Source organism: Myotis daubentonii, chromosome 11 (genome assembly GCF_963259705.1).
Source record: "Myotis daubentonii chromosome 11, mMyoDau2.1, whole genome shotgun sequence".
In the NCBI taxonomy this organism is placed as follows: Eukaryota; Metazoa; Chordata; class Mammalia; order Chiroptera; family Vespertilionidae; genus Myotis; species Myotis daubentonii.
The window spans coordinates 51,910,899-51,932,412 of NC_081850.1; the positions used below are offsets into that span (position 1 = coordinate 51,910,899).

At 37.6% G+C, this 21,514-nt stretch overlaps 1 protein-coding gene across 3 annotated transcripts in view; it reads right to left on the reverse strand.

Moving 5' to 3' along the window:
- The window catches only part of KIF24 (kinesin family member 24), a 66,315-nt gene that overhangs the window by 24,664 nt on the left and 20,137 nt on the right, over window positions 1–21,514 (reverse strand). For all 3 annotated transcript variants that reach the window (XM_059657163.1, XM_059657162.1, XM_059657161.1), the window contains exons 3-6: window positions 18,880–19,069; window positions 12,825–12,922; window positions 9,598–9,813; window positions 7,571–7,658 (exon numbers count right to left, since the gene is read on the reverse strand). In XM_059657163.1, coding sequence (XP_059513146.1) covers window positions 7,571–7,658; window positions 9,598–9,813; window positions 12,825–12,922; window positions 18,880–19,069 — 592 coding nt within the window. The remainder of the gene's footprint in view (window positions 1–7,570; window positions 7,659–9,597; window positions 9,814–12,824; window positions 12,923–18,879; window positions 19,070–21,514) is intronic.

A 21,514-nucleotide genomic window follows, 5' to 3' on the forward strand; every position in this document is an offset into this window, starting at 1 on the left:
TGATGGATTTAGCCTGACAAAAATCCGTAGGGCATAATTTGCTTCCAAAGCAAGGTCCCATAATTCCCACCTATTTTAGTAATTGAAGCAAAGGACAGAAATGTGCATCATGGACTGACTGATCATATCCACCTGTTTCACCAGTATGCAGTCATAAAGGGGGTCAGGCTTGATGTGTGGGAACATTGACTTGATGAGTTATTGCACTTGCCATGAGCCCATGATTTCCCTTGAAACCAATGACCCCCCACTCAGGAATAAAGACTAACCTAGGTGCCTCTGGTCACAGGGAATGGGGAAATCCTCTAGCCATTGAAAACACAGCCATATATGAATATGCTGCCCTTATTTTGGACAGGGGAAGGAGTATTAATTTCTGAGATTCAAAAGGTGAAAAACTTTAAATATACTGTTTGATAGAATCCTCACAACAGCCTAATGTGAGGTGAGTATTATTCGACCCCGTTTACAGTTGAGGAATAAACTCAGAGGTTGATTTCCTCACAAACAGCTGTTGTGTGGCAGAACCAAATTCCACATTCAGTATGTATGACTCCAAAGCCCATGTGGTTTCTACTACACTAGGGAACTGGCAATAAATTTATTTATACTGCGGTACATTAAAGGTAAGAAAGTCCTATCTCATTTTTTCTCAATCTTTCATAATTTTAATTTATATCATACTGAATATAGCTACAATTTCCAAATTAAGAGTCCAAAAGTTAACAATCAAACTTCCACAATAGGCCAAAAATATCTTAACAAGCAGGCGCTTATGCATTTAAAAATTTTAACTAAGTTCCTCAGTGGTCTGAGCAATAGTTAATGTTTTTAAAGATTAACTGTGTGTGAGATTTGGAATTATATTTTAGAATGAAATTTAGAGTCATACTGTGAATGTACTAATTTTGTAAACAGTTTCCTAAAAGTTTAAAGGGACTATCTGATAAATCCTTCTGTGATGAGAAGAACCTGTTAATTTATAAAAACTAGATTATCAACTACATGGATAGCAAGTTGCTGCTAATCAGAAATCAGAAAAGTTGGAGCAGTAATCCCTTACACTGAGTGCGGTGTAAGTGCCCCCCCAAAAAAGTACTGGATGTTGGCTAGTTCACTTATGGCCTATCTGTTCCCAAACCACCCAGTTTAAATGCACTTCTTCATCCTAGTAGCCTCTCCCTATCGCCCTGACTTCATGCTTACATAGACTGTAACAATACAATGATGATGGATCATCTTAGATTTGTATTGTTGTTGTTTTTTTCATTAAAAAATTAAGACATGCTTCCTGTGGAAAACTAAGCAAACACAGAAGAAAACATACACTGCCCATAATCCCAGAGTTAACAAGATTCTGGTTCATTTCCTCCTAGAGTTTCAGGGTTCTCACTGTTTTGTCTTTTACAAACACTACGAGAGAGACAAGAGAGATCCTTTAAATCTCCACATTTGTGTGAGCAATATGCTTGATAGATAAGGGAGGGATCACAGAGAAGTTAAGTGACTTATCCAAGGTCGCATTGGTAGAATATAGTCTAGGGATAGAAGCCAGGTGCCCTCTGCCACATATGAGTAATGATGATACTTCTGCTGGGACCTAGTGAGGACTCTGAGAGGCATCAAGGCTACACCTGGTCAGGAACTGTGGATACTGGCAGGAAGCGAAAGGATAGCTCTGTGGTGAAATTCACCCCAGAGGAGTCAAGAAAGGCTGGCTTCTGGGTTCTATCATAGAGTTTTGTACTTGGCTTGTCACTGCACTTTGTCTACCTTGAGGTACTAGGTACCTGTGAGAAAACCTAACATGTTGAGGCAACCTTTCCTGACTAAATGCCTTTTAGGGAAGGCACGAAGGAATTTCTGGTCCTTGGTCCAGTTTCCTCACCTTCAGTAACAGCTTGAAATCATCATAACTTTCAGAAACTGTGGAATAAAGCAGCTGAGCTCTGAGGAGTAAAAAATGAGGCAGTTTGTGAAGATCACCAGACAAACTTTTGTAAATGACATACAACTCAAGTGTAGTAGTTAAGAGATTGAAATCTTAAGTTAGACTATCTGGGTTCACATGCCAGCTCTGGCACATGGTTGTGTGAACTTCTGCAATGTATGAACACTTGCAAAATCACTTAACTTTTTAGGGTCTCAGTTTCTTATCTATAAAAATGGTAATCTCATAGGTTACTTATGAGAATTAAAAAGATAATACATGTAAAGCACTTGGTACCATGATTGGTACATAGTAAGTTTTCAATAAATATTAATTTTTAAAAAGATACTAAAGAACATCTCCATGTAAACTTCCAAAACTTAAACTATTTTCACAAATGTAAATCACTCAGTTTCATGGGGAAATAGAGTTTTATAGATCAACATGAGATTCCATGGGCTCCCCAGTAGAAGAAAGGAAAAGAAAGCCTAGCCTAGCGTGGCTCAATGGTTGAGCGTCGACCTGTGAACCAGGAGGTCACGGTTCGATTCCTAGTCAGGGCACATGCCTGGGTTGCAGGCTTGATCCCCAGTGGCAGCTGATCGATGAGTCTCTCTCATCATTGATGTTTCTATCTCGCCCTTCCTTTCTGAAATCAATAAAAATATATTTTAAAAAAAAGAAAGCAAAAAGAAAAAGGAGGAAAGGAAGAAGTGAGGGAAGGAGAAAGGGGGGGGGGGGGGGGAGACAATTTACTTGGAGGAAATAAAAGTCTAGGAGTAGCCCGGGCCAGTGTGGCTCAGTTGGCTGTTTTATGCACATGTGCGAACGCGCGCGCACACACGCACACACGCACACACACACACACGGTTGCTGGTTTGATTCTGGGTGGGGGCACATGCTCTGGTGGCAGGCTTGATCCCCCATAGGGGGCATGCAGGAGGCAAGTGATCAATATTTATCTCACATTGATGTTTCTCTCTCCCTCTCACTTCCTCTCTTTCTAAAATTAATAAAAATTTTTTTAAAAAAGTCTAGGAGTAGCCCTCATTGGTTTGGCTCAGTGGATAGAGCGTTGGCCTGTGGACTGAAGGGTTCTGGGTTCGATTCCAGTCAAGGGCATATGCCTAGGTTGTGGGTTCGATCTCCAGTAGCGGGGTGTGCAGGAGGCAGCTGATCAATGATTCTCTCTCATCATTGATGTTTCTATCTTTCTCTCCCTCTCCCTTCCTCTCTGAAATCAATAAAAATATATTTTAAAAAAAGTTCAGGAGTAGAGCAAAATTAATGCAATCACTTTAAAAAACACTAGATTCCCTTTCCTCCCCCTTCTAAAATTCTTTCTTCTGAAGGAAGTATTTGTAGTAACTGAAGTCTATGGTGCAAGTTTCTAAATCTAGGTCCTTTAAACAAAGCATGTTGTGTGAGTAGTGAAATGGGGACCTGCTACAATAAAAAATAGAGGCAACTGCTGAATTCTGTGGTACTGGAAACATTCAGTGATTTATTAATAAGAATAATAGATATGACAAATTGAGCTAGCATCACAGTAAGCATTTTATGTACGTTATCTAATTTCCTTGTCTATTACTAGACCCAGTCATCTACTATCATCCATATATTTCAGGTTCAGGAAAGTAAAGGTATGCTCAAGGATACACGGCACTGGGACCCAGCTCTGACTGGTTATAAGGATTTAATCACTAAGTTTCCTGCATGAATATCAAAGAAGGCCTATAGTACTTCAGTAAGATAGGCAATTATATACAACTGATGCTCATCTATGGGAAGCTCTTGCTATGTGGCCTCTGCTACCAATCATAGCCAAGGAAATGATAAAAAATAAAATAAAATAAAGCTGCCAGTTGTGAGACAGGTAACAGGTGGCCATATCTGAGTGAGCCCGAGGGTGATCTCTGAGGATAACACTTGAAGATGATACCTAAGAGTGATACTTGAGCAACACATGGGTGATACTTGAGTTAGTATGACACCTGAGAGACAGTGAAAGTGTGACATCAGAGTTTGCAAGTGCTGTTGTTTCGAGTCAATTAATGTTTATGAGGGTAACTGTGTCAGATATTCATAATTTATACCGACTTTCCATTTTGATCTCAGCTGGGCTTCCTTCTTGTACAACTTTGTATGTACTACCGATGGAGTGTATCGATGGCAATAATATGTTGACTAACAAGAAACTTCTTTCTGCTTTTCTCAGGAAACATACCACAGGATAAAGCAGTGCCATATACTCTTCCAGGGTGAAGAGTATGATTTGACACCATAGCAAAGGAAAGAGGACTTCCTCTTGATTTTTCCTCCTTTCCCACTGAATTGGTCTAATCTCCAGGGACAAACACATCATGAGGACCAAATCTCGTGAAACTCTGGGGCAAAAGAACAAATGGCTGGGGAAAGTGGGGCCAAGGGAACAGGTATATGAGAAACAATTTCCTTAGGACTCCACAGTGGAGGGAGTTCTAGACGGTAAGAATGGTCACAGCCTCAGGAGAGCCTATTCAACACATCCCACAAACTTGTTCTGTGCCTGCCTTAGCAATCCAAGGGGCTCTTGGCTCTTAGGTGGCCCTTTAAAACAGCCACACTCAGATGCTAGCCTGAGATTTTGGATCCCAGGACTCAGAAATCTAATAATCACCAAGTATGAGGCCGCATCCCTGAAACAAATTTGCCTATTTGTCCCAGGAAAAAGAAACTATTAGAAAAAGACCTATCATTGGCGGGCCACCCTCCCATTTCATGCATCCAAGTCTGTGGAGGGTATACTGTGAAGCTGTTCTAAAGGTGAATATTGTCAAGTACCCAGTCTGTCCTTCCAGCCTTCTCCCTGACTCTACACAAAACTTGTTGGATATACTAGAAGATAACTATGATGGCTGCACATTAGAATCACCTGGGGAACTTTTTAAAAAAATATATATTTTTATTGATTTCAGAGAAGAAGGGAGAGGAAGAGAGAGATAGAAACATCAATGATGAGAGGGAACCATTGATTGGCTGCCTCCTGCACGTTGGACGGAGCCCGCAATCCAGGCATGTGCCCTTGACCAGAATTGACCCCAGGACCCTTCAATCTGCAGGCCAATGCTCTATCCACTGAGCCAAACCGGCTAGGGCAGTGGTTGGCAAACTGTGGCTTGCGAGCCACACGTGGTTCTTTGGCCCCTTGAGTGTGGCCACGAAGTTTCAATCGCACTGTAAGTGCGTGCCCGCACGTGGTATTATGTGGAAGAGCCACACTCAAGGGGCCGCAGTTTGCCGACCACTGGGCTAGGGTAAGGTGGGTATTATTTTAAAAGTTCACCCTAGCTCATTTGGTTTAGTGGATAGAGCATCAGCCTGCGGACCAAAGGGTCCCAGGTTCGATTCCAGTCAAAGGCACATGCCTGGTGGCAGGCTCGATCCTCAGTAGGAGGTGTGCAGGAGGCAGCCGATCAAGTGATTGTCTCTCATCATTGATGTTTCTCTCTCTCCCTCTCCCTTCCTCTCTGAAATCAATCCTATATAATAAAAGGCTAATAAGCAAATCGACTGAATGGCGGAATGACCAGTTGCTATGATGCGCACTGACCACCAGGGGGCAGATGCTCAATGCAGGAGCTGTCCCCTGGCGGTCAGTGCACTCCCACAGGAGGAGCGCTGTTCAGCCAGAAGCCAGGCTCACGGCTGGAGAGCGGAGCAGTGGTGGTGGGAGCCTCTCCACCTTCGTGGCAGCTCTAAGGAGCAGTGAGCCGAACAGTAATGAGCAAGGGGGGGCCTCTAGTCTAATCTTAATAAGAAAATTATATTAAAAAGCCACTGAAGCATACACTTTTAAAAGGTGAGTTTTATGGTATGTGAACTATATTTCAATTTAAAATACTAATACCCACATCTGGGCCTCACCCTTGAGAAATCCTGATTTAACTGGCCTTACATGGACTCAAGCAAAATTAAAAGACATTATATAACTAGAAAGACAAGCCAAAGAACAAGACAACATGCTTATGACATACAACACTGACAAAAGACTCATATCCAGAATATACAAATCAATAAAAGACAGACAACCCAGAAATGAGGGAAAAAATCTGAACTGGCATTCCCAAAAGAGGAAATTAAAAAGATAAGTCAAAAATAGTAAAAGCTCTTCAATTTCCTTCTTAATCAGTGAAATGCAAATTAAATATATAATTAAACATTTTCAAACAGGCAAAAATTCAAAAATCAAAGGAAGTGTTGGTGAGGATGAAGAGCAATGGGTTTGCTCGTATACAGCTTGTGGGAGTGTGTACTCTATGTTGGAAAACAGTTGGCATCATGTAGTGAAGTGGAAGATGTGCATTTCACACCATAACCTAGAGAACTCGTATGCTGAAATATGTGTATAAGAACATTGACAGACTCATTGCTCAGAAGAGACCCAGGTAGAAACAACCCCAATTATTCATTAACAGTGGAATGGTTAAATAGATTATGCTACATTCATATGATGGAGTTCTAACTGCAAAAAAAATGAACTATAGCCATATGTAAAAACATAGATGGATCTCAAAAGCATAATGTTGAGCAAAAGAAGACACAAAAGATGTGATTTTACTCATACAAATTTAAAAAAACAGGTGAAAACTAAGTTTATCTATGGATAATAGTCAGTAAAACTAACAAAGAACAAGAAAGTGATTAGCATAAAAGTTAGGAAGATAGGGGAGTATGATTGGGTTCTTGTGGGTGCTGCAATGTTCTATTTCTTAATGTGAGTAGTTGATTATGAGGGCACTTGTTTCTTTATACTGTACACATATAGGTTTTATGCACTTTTCTGTATAGTGCTTTTTCCACAATAAAAAAGGTTAAACAATTTTTTTTAAGTAAGGGAAAAAAATCCCCCTGATGATCTAATGGAAAGCCAAGTTGAGGACTACTTCCTTAAAGGGAGATTCACCAGAAATACATGTACATAAATGTTAATAAAATTCCAGAATAGAAAAAAAAATCTAAATATTCTAAACTATTAACAGTGGATATCTCAGTGGAGAGAGTACAGTAAGTTAAAGGAGACTTTATTTTTCTATTTTACATATTTTTTAATGTTTAGATGTAATAATGAGCAAGTGTTACTTTGGTTATAATAAAAGGATAACTTTTAATAAAAGAAGATTTTAAAATACCTTTGGAAGGATATACAAAAACATTAAAACAGAATTAGTTGCCTCAGGAGAAGGCAATAGGAGGGATATTTTCATTGTACCTTTTGAATTTTGAGCCCCTGTGAAAGTATTACCTATTAAAATTTTTATTTAAAATAAGAATATTTCTCTCTAGCAGCTTTTCCCAGAGCCCACTACCAGAGAAATACTCATTAGCAGCCTTTGAAACTGGCCCAAGAGTATCCTCTCATGCATTAGGTTCTCTCACATGCCCTACCTCCCACTACCATGGCACTGAGACAACCAACTTAGAGAAAGAAGTGATCCTCTAAGAGGAGGACTCACGTTTTATAAATGTGAAGTGGTGTGCTTGCCATTGCCATTTTCCTAACTAAATCTGAGTCCATCATACTTGCTAGATAGCAAAATGAATTCTGCCCCTGTACTTAGGCTGCTACAGTGGTGTAGTAAAGAAGGAAGGGAGAGTTACCTCTAACAGGAGCTCCACGCTATCCACCTGAACCTCTCGCAGTCCCACGATCTGTACCACGTGCTTGCTATCTTCTCTTGCGAAGAGCCTGCAGAGGCAAGAACATGTTATTCCTGAACATACTTCCCAGGCCCTATGCCCTGAGCTCACCCCAGAAAGGTTCCTAATGGACAGCCTAAAATATATACTGCTAGATATTCAAATCCTATAAACAAGATTCTATCACTTTTTATGCAAGGGTATAAAAACAATTTGTCCTCTATTTTTAAGAGTTAATTTAAAGCTCCTTAAACTCTGGATTCTAGCTTAAGAGGTGGACTGAACATATATACTTTTATCTACATTTATCAAAGCCCGACTATTAGTATAGAAAATATATTTTATTAAAAAAACAACAGAACAAATTTAAAAAGCTCTAAACAAACAAGAAAGGGTGCCATCAGTGGACCAGGACATGTTAGAAGTCCCAGAATGGGAGGAAACAAAGAGATATTAGCCAATTAACCAGAGATACAAAAACAAACAAACAAAAAAACACACAAAAACCCCCACAGCACAAGACACTTGCAGAGTAAGTCTAGGTGAGCCCTAGAGAAGCTTAAACCCAGGACTAAGCATGTTCCCATCCCCTTGGCTATAATCAAAGCATGCAAATATACAGGGCACTATACCTGGGTCACTCATCAAAGAGTCACACACTGGTTGAATAATCTGTCTCTTCACACGAACAAATGAACCACATACACAGCACAACAGTGGCTTTTATTCTCATGCCAACTATTATTTAGAGGAAGTGGCCATTCTGACTGGAAAGAGCCCCTAATAAGGTTGCTGGGACTTGGGACAGAAGCTGTGATTAAGCTAACTTGAGGCTTTAAAACCAAAACAAAGAGGGTAAAAAAGAAAGGCAACTCTTTGTCAAAGCAGCCCTAGAGCAGCACCCTCCTTAATTTGGCACAACTGAACCACCAAAATCGATACATTTTCTGATTGTGGCATACCGTCCCTTGTTGTTGGAAGAGTCCACAGGACCATGGCTTGCCCAAACCCGCTCAGTGGCCTCTCTGGTTATGCTACTCAATACTCTAGTGCCCCTCTACAACGGGAGCTGATCCTATCACGTTTTCCCTACTGAACTGGAGCAGCTCCTCCACCACCCCTCCCATCCAGTGCTCCCCTGGCGCACACAGAACTTTCATGTCCTTCTGGAAACCTTTGCTGTGGGGCTAGTCTATTTCAGATTTGGTTTCCCCAGCCTTCTACCATGTTCAGCCTCAACTCACTCCTTTCCACTTGGTGTTGCTACTCTAGGCCCAACATGTCTCATGTCTGGTTAATTCTGTTACGATAAACTTTTATCCCTTCATCTCTCCTACTTCTTTTCTCCCTCTTTTTCCCCAGTAGATACCTTCACAATTTTGTTGCCTCCTACTCAAGTCATCTGTTTCAACATAAATAAAATTTTAGGCCATAAAAATACAATAGGGATTTAAAATCAGAGTTACTCAATACATTACTAAGTTACTATTATGTTGCAAGGGCAACAGTTTAAGCTTTATAAGAGTTAAAAGTCTAATGTGAAGTAGAGATTTTCTTTTCTTTTTACTGACTTAGGAGAGCTATCACAAAGCTTACCCTAAGATTATTGAGGAGGAAAAACAAGAGAAAGTGGAAAACATTATAGTTCTTCTGGTGTAATAACAGGTCAAAAGAATAAAAAGGGATTTACATATATGTTGATTTCCTGACCTCCTGAAATTAGATCTTTTTCATAAACCAAAATAAAAGGGATAACCTTTGGGTAAATATTAGGATATCGATCACTTTAAAAAATACTAATGAAAGGCTAATTTACATCTTTCTCTAGCAAAACTGACAGTTTAAAAAATATGTATCTGATTCAGGAGACTCTCATTTCATGAAAGGGCATTAATGTACCAAACACTGTCATTAAATACCATGATTCAGTGGACTCTGGCTGAAAACAATAGTGAACAGATTCACAGTTTCCCACTCATATCCAGTACCTTTTTCTTCTATTTAGGAGGTCATAAAGCTGTCCGCAGTAGATTTCATAGAAGCTGATCCACACAAAGAGGTGCCTTCTTGGCTGGGGCACTTCTAGTTGCCGGAAGATGTCTTTCGCAGCCAGAGCATACAGTCCTGGGTTCTGATGAGTTCCTATCATGGTGTAGGTCTTTCCAGCACCTGTCTGTCCATATGCAAAGCAAGTGGCATTGCCTCTGAGGGAAGAATAATTTGAATTACTAATATATGAGAGAAATACTGATCTACCCATAGATTTTTAATGACAAAAGTCAGCTTGAAAAAGAATATTTGGCAAAATTCAGCTATAAACATAAGACACTGGGGGATAGGGGAGGCTAGGGGACTGTCTAGGGCGGGGGGGAAAATGGACACATATGTAATACCCTTTGTAATACTTTAAGCAATAAAAAATAAATAAATAAATAATAAAGATTTTTTTAAAAAAGAAAAAAAAATTCAGCTATAAACATACAATCCTTTAAAGAGAGGAGGGCTTTACATGATAAAAACACAGGAAGAGGAAAAACAATTTTCAAAGCAGCACATGAGTTTTCAGACAGGAATATTTTATGGAACTGGTAAGATCACAGGACAACTCTGGAAGATAAGGAAATAAGAACTCCTGCTAGATGCTTTAGAGCAGCAGTTGCCAAACGGTGGTCCGTGGACCACTGGTGGTCCGTGAGGTCTGAAAGGTTGGCGACCGCTGCTTTAGAGGATCCCAGAGAACATGATTTTGTGTTAATCTGGAAAGATAAATTTGGTGAAAAAATAAGAGAATCAAATCAATAAATAATAGATCATAAGATCAATATGATGGTAGTGACCATTCATATGAATATTAAAGACGTTTAGGCAGAGGTGAAATCAACGTAAGCAAAATATTTGAGGAAGACCTCAAAGTTTTCACTTTTAGCAATAAATTGCTGGGTTACTTGATTTCTAAGATCCTTTCTAGCCCTGATGTCCTGTGATTCTAAGTGAGAATCACTATCCTTGCACGTGGAAAGATGTGTGTATACACTCTGTTTGAGTGTAAAGAACTACAGAATAAGAGGTGGAAAGGATAGTTAAAAGACCACCCTCCAATCATAGTATATTTAAGAGGAGTTGGAGACTAAGATTAGCTGAGTATTGTGGGACCGAACTATGTAGTACTAAATCACTCTGGGATCTGTACCGTGCGCAACTCTCTTATTTATTGGTAATATCACAAACATTCAAATTCCAACTTATTTTAAAAACGTACTCTCTCAAACAGATTTTGTACATAAGAAACTGAACCTGAAAGATATTTTACTTTTTTAGCTTACTTATATAAATAATTATAAAAAATTTAAATGACTTCTACAAAACAATAAAAAGACAATAAAAACAAATGAATATATATAAATGACCAATAAGCACATGAAAAGATGCTTAATATTATTAGGCAATAGGGAAATTAAAATTAAAAACACAATAAGATACATACAGTTCCATACCAATTAGATTGGCTAAAATAAAAAGGCCGACAATGCCAAATATGATGAGAATGCAGAACTGCAATTCTTGTATATTGCTGCTGGGACTATAAAGTAATGCATGGAAAACTGTTCGGCTTTTTTTTAAATTAAAAAATATTTTTATTGATTTCAGAGAGGAAGAGAGAGGGAGAGACAGAAACATCAATGATGAGAGAGAATCATAGATTGGCTGCCTCCTGCGTGCCCCCTACTGGGGGTTGAGTCTGAAACCCAGGCATGTGCTCTGACAAGGATTCGAACCGTGACCTCCTGGTTCATATATTAATGCTCAACCATTGAACCACAGCAGCTGGTCCTGTTTGACCTTTTTTAAATACACCTACCCTATGACCCAACAATTCCATTTCTAGATTTTTATCCAAGATAAATGAAACATGTCTACAGAAAGACTTGTACAAAAATGTCTATACAGCTTTATTCATAATAGTGAAAAAAAAATGGAAACAACCCAAATGTAAACCAACAGGAAAATAAACAAACAAATTCTGGTATATTCATAGAAGGAAATATTACCCAGCAGTAAAAACAACAGGTACATGCAACAAGTTGTACTAATACGAAAAATACATTATGTCAAGCAAAATAAACCAGGCATAAATTTCTATTTCTATGACATTCTAGAACAAGAAAAACTAATTTCTAGTGACAGAAAGCAGGTCTGAGGTTATATAAGATCTGAGGATGATGGTGTGGAATTAACTAAAAGGGACACAAGAAAACTTTCTGGGGTGGTGGGAATGTTCTGTATCTTGTTCCAGGTATTGGTTAGTTGGATGTATACAACTATCAAAACTCATTAAACTTGAATACTTCTTAAGATCTGTGTATCTTACTGCATATAAATTACACTTCAAGTTTTTTAATATTGTACAAGTTTTTTTAAAAAATAAAAGTGAAAATACTCTGAAATCTGTGACTCTAGCAGATTGTTTGACAAACATGCCTACATTTTAAATATACAACAGAAGCCCCTACTACCTTAATATTTACTAAGTGTAAATAATTATTTCAAATTTAAAAATATATATTTATGAAAGAGAGATAACTGACAGTCACTTACCTATCCTACTCCAAGGAAAAAATTAATAGCCAGAATATATAACTCCTAGTATCAAAAGTTCAAACTAACACCCTGACCGGTTTGGCTCAGTGGACAGAGCATCGCCCTGTGGGCTGAAGGGCCCAGGGTTTGATTCCGGCCAAGGGCATGTACCTTTGTGGCGGGCACATCCCCAGTCAGGGGTATGCAAGAGGCAGCTGATCGATGTTTCTCTCTCATCGATGTTTCTAACTCTCTATCCCTCTCCCTTCCTCTCTGTGAAAAATCAATAAAATATATTAAAAAAAAAAAGTTCAAACTAACTATGACCACTAAAACCTTTTTATTCTGAGGACTTTGATGAAATTATATTGTTGTCAGCTTATATTTTTCCACTAAGCACAGAGAATCAATATCATCAGTGTAAAAGAAAATTTTGCTGAAAATTTCTAAATGCTTGGTAAATTCTATAAATAGAGACACAAAATTTTTCAGAAGAGATTAATTTAAATTTGTAAGATCAAAACACAAATTAATGTTTAATTCAAAGGAACAAAAAAGCATAGCTCATATTTGTTTTTTAAAACATGATTTATGGAAAATAGAAAAAAAGCAAGAGAAGCAAAAATTACTATCATACCCATTGAAAATATGCTGAATGAGTGGGTGAGTAGTCTTCATATATACATCCTGATTGGTGCATGCCTCACCAAAGACTTCATCAAAATAAAAAACATGCTGAAAAAGAAATTTGGTTTTTATAGAAAGAGACATTTTCTTCACCACTATTCTAGTTAGCACATGATAAAGGCACAAATACATCTTTAAACTAATAGTAACTGACCGTGACAAACTTAGGAATAAACAAGCAATCAATAACTGTCAAGTGACAGGGTCTTCTTTTACTTGAGATCTCTGTTAGACATTTTCTTATAATGTAAAAAAATGAAGACACACAATTTTTATAAATTAAATTGATGAGTACAAGAGTGAGCCAATCCTCTGTAGATCCAGGAGAGAAACTGAATTCTATGGAGATTATCCTCATATGCCCAGCTACTGCTAACGTATTTGACAATTGGGAGAAATTCTGGAGAAAGACCTTCATTCTATAGGTTACATAGCTCAACTTTTTTTTTTAATCCTCATCGAGGATATTTTTTCCATTGATTTTTACAGAGTGGAAGGGAGGGAAGGAAAAGGTGAGGGAGGGAAGGGGAAAGGAGAGGGGGGAACACTGGCATGAGAAACACATTGACTGGTTGTTTCCTGCACACCCTTCCCCCCCTGGGCTGGGGATGAACCTGAAATGCAGGTACATGCCCTTGATCAGGAATCAAACCTGAAACCTTCCAGTGGGTGGGCCGACAGTCTAGTCACTGAGTAACATTGGCCAGGGCTACATAGCTTAACTTCTAATTTCATAAACATTTACTGCTCATCTGGTAGTATGTGTATTACAGTAGGCACTTCAAGGGGCCCAAAGATAAAGATATTACCTGCCATTACCTCACTCTACCACCTAAAGATGTTAATACAGATGATTAAAGGTAGAAAAAAACTTGAAAGATAAGTACATGTGAAATTCAAAAGAGAAACATATTTCCTGATTGGGAAAGACTATGAAAAAGACTGTACTGAGAATGAGCCATGGGGAAAGAAGAGAAATTTGAGAGGCCGAGATAAAGGTATTCTAAGTAAGCACTGTGGGAACATGAGTCAAAGCAGGAAAGCACAAGGAATGTTTAGGGAACAGGAAGAATTTAATGTGGTTGAAATATAGGATCTTGGTAGGTAGAAAAGTAAACAAGAAGACTAGAATAATGAGTTACGACTATGTTGTAGAGGTCTTAGGACTAAGAGAGGGGGTGAAATGTTCATATTTAATTCAGCAAAGAATACAAAAGGGCAACAAAAAAACTTTACAAGGAAGAGAGATGATCTGAGCCATTTTATTGGAAGATTAATCTGGCTTCACATTGTGAATGGACTGGGGAACAGGAACATTAGGTAGTTCAGGGTGACGTAAAAAGGGTCTAAATTAGATGATAATAATGGAAATAAAGGAGACGAATGCATGAAAAATTTGGCAACTGGCTGGATGTGAGAAGTTGGAGAAATGAATCCAAGATGACTCCCAAATTTCAAGCCTGAAATGGACAGCATCATAATGGCTGTCCATTCATAATGAATGAGATATGAGGTCCTATCGTCTGCTACTTTTTGGACCTGCTGTAATATCTGGTTAAGGAAAAATTGTATGGACAAGTCCAGAAAAGTGTACTTGGGTCAATTTACTGTGGGTGACTCTACCTCAGGTTCAATACTGTTTCATGTACTATTACATTACATTACATTACATTACATTACATTACATTGGAAAATTGTTAGGTCATCTAAGAAGAAACTGGGGCCACAAAGCTGAATTTATCAGGAAAAAATCTCCAAAAGTTGGAAGGTGAGAAAATAATGAATCTGTGCAGCATCATTAAGAGATCTGTAAATAAAATTTTTTAAATGTAAACAAACAAATAAATAATAAAGTATTTAAGAGGCAACGGAAAAAAAAGAGATCTGTGAACTTTAAGTACTTTGAAAATATATGATTTCAAGAGCAGTAAAATGTTCATAATTGTTAAATCCGGGTGATAGGGTATATGCGGGTTCATTATACTTTTTATTAAGCTTGAAAATGGCAATAATAAAGACTAAAATATAGCCCTAACCAGTTTAGCTCAGTGGATAGAGCGTTGGCCTGTGGACTGAAAGGTCCCAGGTTCGGTTCCAGTCAAGGGCATATACCTTGATTGCACATCCCCAGTAGGGGGTGTGCAGGAGGCAGCTGATCAATGTTTCTCTCTCATTAATGTTTCTAATTCTCTATCCCTCTCCCTTCCTCTCTATAAAAAAATCAATAAATTTTTTAAAAAAGAATAAAATATATATCTAAAATCTGACTTTAGTGAACATGATTTATATCTAACTCATAACTGGTCTTTAAGCAAGGAGTCAAATCCATTCATTGCTCAAATCTCATCAATGATCTTTATAGTTAAGTATGAGATAAAAAACAAAATACATTTTATATATTTGACACCTCTCAAGAAAATAAGAAACAAATGAACAGAAGTAAATGTGGGAATACATTTTTTGGCTTTTATATAATGGCTGTTTTTCCTTTTCTTCTCTAAGTATTAGTAAATAACTTTAGATCTTGAGTAAAACATCTTAGAAAAAAATTAATTGATGAAAAGGGTTAGTATCTTACCTTTCAATAGAATTTAGGTATCAAGTTTTCCAGTACTTTTATAAGTATTTTCATGAAGGATATGTAAACATGCAAGATTATTATAATTCATAAAGTCCTTTGCATCACATATACTTTCATTTGATCATACTTTATCAATGAGAGTGGATTTACACTCACTTTGACCTTGATATGATCAGGGTTCCATAGTTTATGTTTTACGTAAGTTTTCTTTTCAGATTATAAAAGTAATGTGTATTTATAAAATATCTCTGGGAAGATACAGGTAGTCTTGTATCTTGTAACAGGTAATATTGGTTGCCTTCAAAGAGAAAATGGGATTAGAGAGACACTTCTCACTGCATACATTTTTGTGCCTTTTGATTTTGAAATAGGTGAATCTATCATATTCTAAAATTTTTCTTTGTCCACATAAAATGAATAACACAGCCAACTCTAGATTCAAAAAACATGGGAAACAATAGAGAAGAAATTAAAATTATTTGTAAATCTTACTACTCAGAGATAGCCACTGTTGACTTAAAAAAAAATAATTTTTTATAGGAGTTTATTTCAGCCAAACTGATGACATTGCTAGTAAGCAAGATCTTAAATGCTCTCTCCACCATTGATTTTTGATATGTTTCAGTACCATCTTTTTTCCCCCCTCTAATATTTTTTTCTTTATTAAAGAAATTGGCCGAAACCGGTTTGGCTCAGTGGATAGAGCGTCAGCCTGTGGACTGAAGGGTCCCAGGTTCGATTCCAGTCAAGGGCATGTACCTGGGTTGCGGGCACATCCCCAGTGGGAGATGTGCAGGAGGCAGCTAATCGATGTTTCCCTCTCGTTGATGTTTCTAACTCTCTATCTCTCTCCCTTCCTCTCTGTAAAAAATCAATAAAATATATTAAAAAAAAAAAAAAAAAGAAATTGGAGCCCTGGCTGGGTAGCTCAGATGGTTGAAGTGTTGTCCCGATACACCAAGGTTGCAGGTTCAATCCCGGTCAAGGCACATACATAAATCAACCAATGAATGTAAAAATAAGTGAAACAACAAATTAATGTTTCCCTCTCTCACTAAAAAAAATCAATCAATAAACAAAAATAAACTAAATTGGATTGAAACATACAGCTTTGTTTCCTTGTTTTTTCACTTACTATATTGAAATGAAATTTAATGGTAAGCAGTTTAGCACACTACATGTATATGACCATATAGACTAAGTCACAAAAGATGTGAAAGGATAGAATATTTAACTAACACAAACATATTGCTTTAATTCCTAAATAAGTTTAAAAATAAAACTCTAAGAATCTTGGATCAATATTTATTTGCTATAAACCTCCCTTTTCTTTCCTCTACTGAAGAAAGGAAAAAAGGTGAGGGAGCCCTCCCAACACTTTTATATTATAGCATTGATAGGTAAGGACTTTGACCTATGAGAGCAAAGGTCCAAAGTTCAAACAGAAGAGAAAGTGCTATGGAAATTATAGGTATTCAATAAATATTGATCAATGGTAATAACAAAGAGGTAAGGTTATTGTGTTTTGGGATAATGGAAAAATACAAAAGATAAGCTGATGCCTCCCAGAGGGAATTATTGTGACAGGAGCATCATTAAGGCAGTCTTGGGTAGATGGTGATTGGATAGGGCTATTACTATGGCTGTAAGTAGCTATACTAGATATCATTACAACTAATTGATCATTTGGACCATCTTCAAAATAAATACCTCCCACCTAAACCTAATAGACTGTGTATTGACCAGCAATCGATAAAGCTATTAAAGTGACTGGGTTAGTTATATAGTGGCCTAGTAATTTAGTGCCCATTGAAAGAGGCAGTGGATTATTTTGAATGTTACTTTTAAATCCAATTTTGGTCACCAAAGAAGAATGCAAGTGTAAAGGGGGGGAAAGCGGTAACAATTTGACTTCAATGTTAAAGGGTTTGTTCCAGTAGAGTAAGATTTCAGTTGGTAAGGTGAACTGCTAGCTCACTAGATTACTTACCACTTTTTTTCTTTCTACCAATCACTGGGTTTTGAGGCAAGAGAGTGAGTGTGAGAGCAAAGAGAAGAGGAGAATGAATATAATATGAATGTCATAGGGAGGCAGATTCAGAGTAAGAGAAAGTCCTAATCCCCATTTAGATTATTCACAACTGCTTCACAATTTTAGGAGTACCTAAGTTACAACATCTTCCATCTATGGGATTTGCTGCTTCCCTATGAGACTGAAGAGCTATCAGTTTAGAACTTATTTCAATACCAAATCCTTTCTCCTTGGACTCTTCATGATCATTCTGGCAGGGATTGAACATTTTTTGTGTGTTTGAGCAACTAGTGTTTTATTTAAACCCTTATATGTTACATGCGACATTATATCCCTGGATTATGTTCACCCACTACCCTGTACAAAGAGGTCTGCTCAAAGAGCCCAATTTCCACCAAATTAAATCTAAATTCAAGGACAGTTGGGAATCAAAATAAGCAGTTGGCTTGCAATCTAGGGCTTTGTTGCTTGAAAATATATCCTCTATTATTAAACTCCAGACTCACACTCAACAGAGTGAGAAGTTCACATTGGGAGAGACAGGTGAGAATTGAGAATGTGTGACCACCTCATAATAACTTTGGGGTATATGCTCAGTGACTAGTCCGATCACCAATTCATTATTTAAATTCTTTTTATCCCTTCACCCCCCCCCGCCCCCTTTTGCTGAATATGTACAGTGGAACCTTGTTTCTTGAATGTCTCCCATCTCGAACAATTTGCTTCTCAATCTGACAACCCTTTCATGCTTAAACCTATATGATCAGTCATGCATCTGTGAGGTGACAAAAAAAGGAGAGAATGTGGGAATACAAGTCAGTTTACCAACGCTAAAATCTCAGTATATTGTGAATATTTTTGTGGTTTTTTGCTTTTGTTGCTGCTTATAATTATTAAATTTTCATTAACATTTCATGTCTTTTTTGTTATTAATGTGTTTATTTATAGTTAAACAGTACAATAGACATGTACTATATATAAGAAAGGTTAAAACAGGGAACCATTTAGGCGTCTGGAACGGATTAATTCCACTTACATTATTTTTAATAGGAAAAAATGATTCGGTTTTCGAACAGCCTTCCGGAACGAATTAAGTTCGAGAAACAAGGTTCCACTCTATCATTAAATTCACATAAAGCATGTTAAGTGGATGTGTGATACAACCCTACTGCATCAGAGTAGAGAAATTATGTTTTCGTATCCCTACTGCATGATGTTAAAAAAAACCAAAGGTCCAGGGTATCAATGATTTAATGTACTGTCACATCAGGGATGAATGACAATACCAAACCAGAAACTGGAATTTAGAATTTGTATGCTGTCACTTAAACAAAAAGCAAATTTGACACACTTGATAATATTAGTTCCAAACACAAAAGGAAAGCATCATACCTGCAGAATATATTGTGTGAGGTCAACTGCTTCTTTCTTCTCATGAACAAGTAGAGTTTCTTTGTCTTCTACAGTAATAATATTAATTTCTCCACGGCGTACCTCCCTCATGCCCAGAGGGCGTTTTCGAACACAAACTCTGATTTTCTCCATCTCAGTCCAAGGATTCTCTTTCTCTGAGGTGTTCTGTCTGATACAGTATGTTCATAAGTGGGCTTTAATTTTTAACAATAGGATAAGGCTACTTAAGAGAGCAAAGTATCAGTACATTTTGTTGTAAAACAGGATATATATATATATATATATATATATATATATATATATATATACACACCCATATATACATATATATATATATAGTTATAGTTATATATTAACCAAAGAAAAAGAACAAGAATGCAAGACTGAGGAAGTTATTAGCTAAATCCTCCTGATTACTTCTCTCTATCCCTATTACACCCCATCCTTTGTCCTTACTGAAGAAAACAAAAAAACCCTAAAACTTTGCTTTAGCTCTAAAACATGTGTTTGGCTTCCAGATGTGGTCTTCCAAAAGGTTTCTAATGATGGATGATGGATGCTCTTTCTTTATGCCCGCAAAACTCAGGCTATCAAAACCTCAAAATTGAACGCAATATGTCCCTCCAAGGCCTTTCTAAGATCTGAACCCTTGTTTCCTTTCAATCCAATTATTCTTGTACATCTAATGTTTTCTTGATCATTCAATATAATGTTTTTTTAATCTTACCTGAATTTACCTTGAATTAGGTGGTATGTTTTTATGTACTTTTCCCTTGTTTCTTCCAAATATATTTTGCCTTGTTCTCATACTTTCCAAATATATTATGTCTTGTTCTCATACTTTCTTTCTGCCCACCCTTATATGTATTTATTTTAAAAAATATTTTTATTGACTTTAGAGAGGAAGAGAGAGGGAGAAAGAGATAGAAACATCAATGATGAAAATCATTCATCAGCTGTCTCCTGCATGCCCCTTACTGGGGATCGAGCCGGCAACCTAGGCATGTGCCCTTGACTGGTATCAAACTTGGGACCCTTCAGTCCACAGGCTGACGCTCTATCCACTGAGCCAAACCAGCTACGGCAATATGTATTTATTTTAGAATCTGATTCTACACTTCTTCTTTCTAGGATAATTTTATGACTGGTTCTGTCCATCACTAAATTCATTCTTCTATTCAGATGCATTTCTTCAGTGAACTCACCAATCTTTATTTTTTAAATTTATTTTATTTGAACTAATCAATCTTTATATCTAGAATATTTGAGGCAAATAGTCCCTTGGGTTAGGGATACAAAATTCATCAGGTTTATTTGCTGAGCCTAATGATGGTATATATGTATATATCTAAGAATTGACCTCTTATCTATAAATTCCTCTTAAGCTAGGTAACAAGAAAATAGGATTCTTGAAAGTAGGAGTTTACAAGAAACAATGCCTTTGGAATATACTAAGAATATCTTAGCAAGACAAATGATTCCCTTCTTTTGCACTTTAGAATTTGATTAATAACTCCTAAAAAGCCTTTTATAATATACTAGAGACCCGGTGCACAAATTTGTGCATGGGTGGGGTCCAGCTGGCTGGCTTGTCTCATGGGGGCTGATCAGGCCGGGCCAGTGGAGGGTAGGGGCCTCAGGAGGTTGGCCACTGGCCCCGCCCCTGATCGAGGTTCGATCAGGGGCAGGGCCAGCTGGGGCAAGGGACCATGGGAGGTTGGCCTGCCGGCCCCATCCCCGATCCAGTTGGGGTCAGCCGGGGGAGGGGCCATCCCCCAATCGGTCCGTTGTCTGGCCACGGTGCGTGTCATAGCGACCAGTTGTTCTAGTCATTCCGGCATTTTGGTCACTTAGCTTTTATATATATAGATTTTAAATAAGATTATTTCACTATATAATTGTTTCATGTCAATTTCAATTTTTTATGAGCCCTCTAATTGGCTAGGAAATGATTTTTTGAAAGGATCTAAATTAGTAAAAAGTGGCAAATAAATTTATAGAAAATGTATAAAGCCATATTTTGTTTTTTAGCCACATACAGTAGGTCCTCGGGTTATGTCGGAGCTCCGTTCCTACAGCGTGACTTTCGCCGTAAGTCGGAACCCACCTACATTAGCAGCTACGTCACTCACATGGAGCACATACACAGCAGTAATGAAGTGAAACAGTAAAAAAAATTTAAAAGATAATTCCTGACCTTACTTGTGGTAAATAAATAATAAAAAACATAAAGCACACATGTACATACATCAAAATGATGGAACTTTTTTTTTATAAATACTGTAAATGGGAGATGGTGATGTAACCATAAAACGACGTACGTCAAGTCCGACGTAACCCAAGGACTGCCTGTATAGCACAATTTATTTATTTACTTATTTTTCAAAAATATATTTTATTGATTTTTTACAGAGAGGAAGGGAGAGGAATAGAGAGTTAGAAATATCGATGAGAGAGAAACATCGATCAGCTGCCTCCTGCACACCTCCCACTGGGGGGATGTGCCCGCAACCAAGGGCAACCAAGGTACATGCCCTTGACTGGAATCGAACCTGGGACCTTTCAGTCCGCAGGCCGATGCTCTATCCACTGAGCCAAACCAGTCACGGCTATA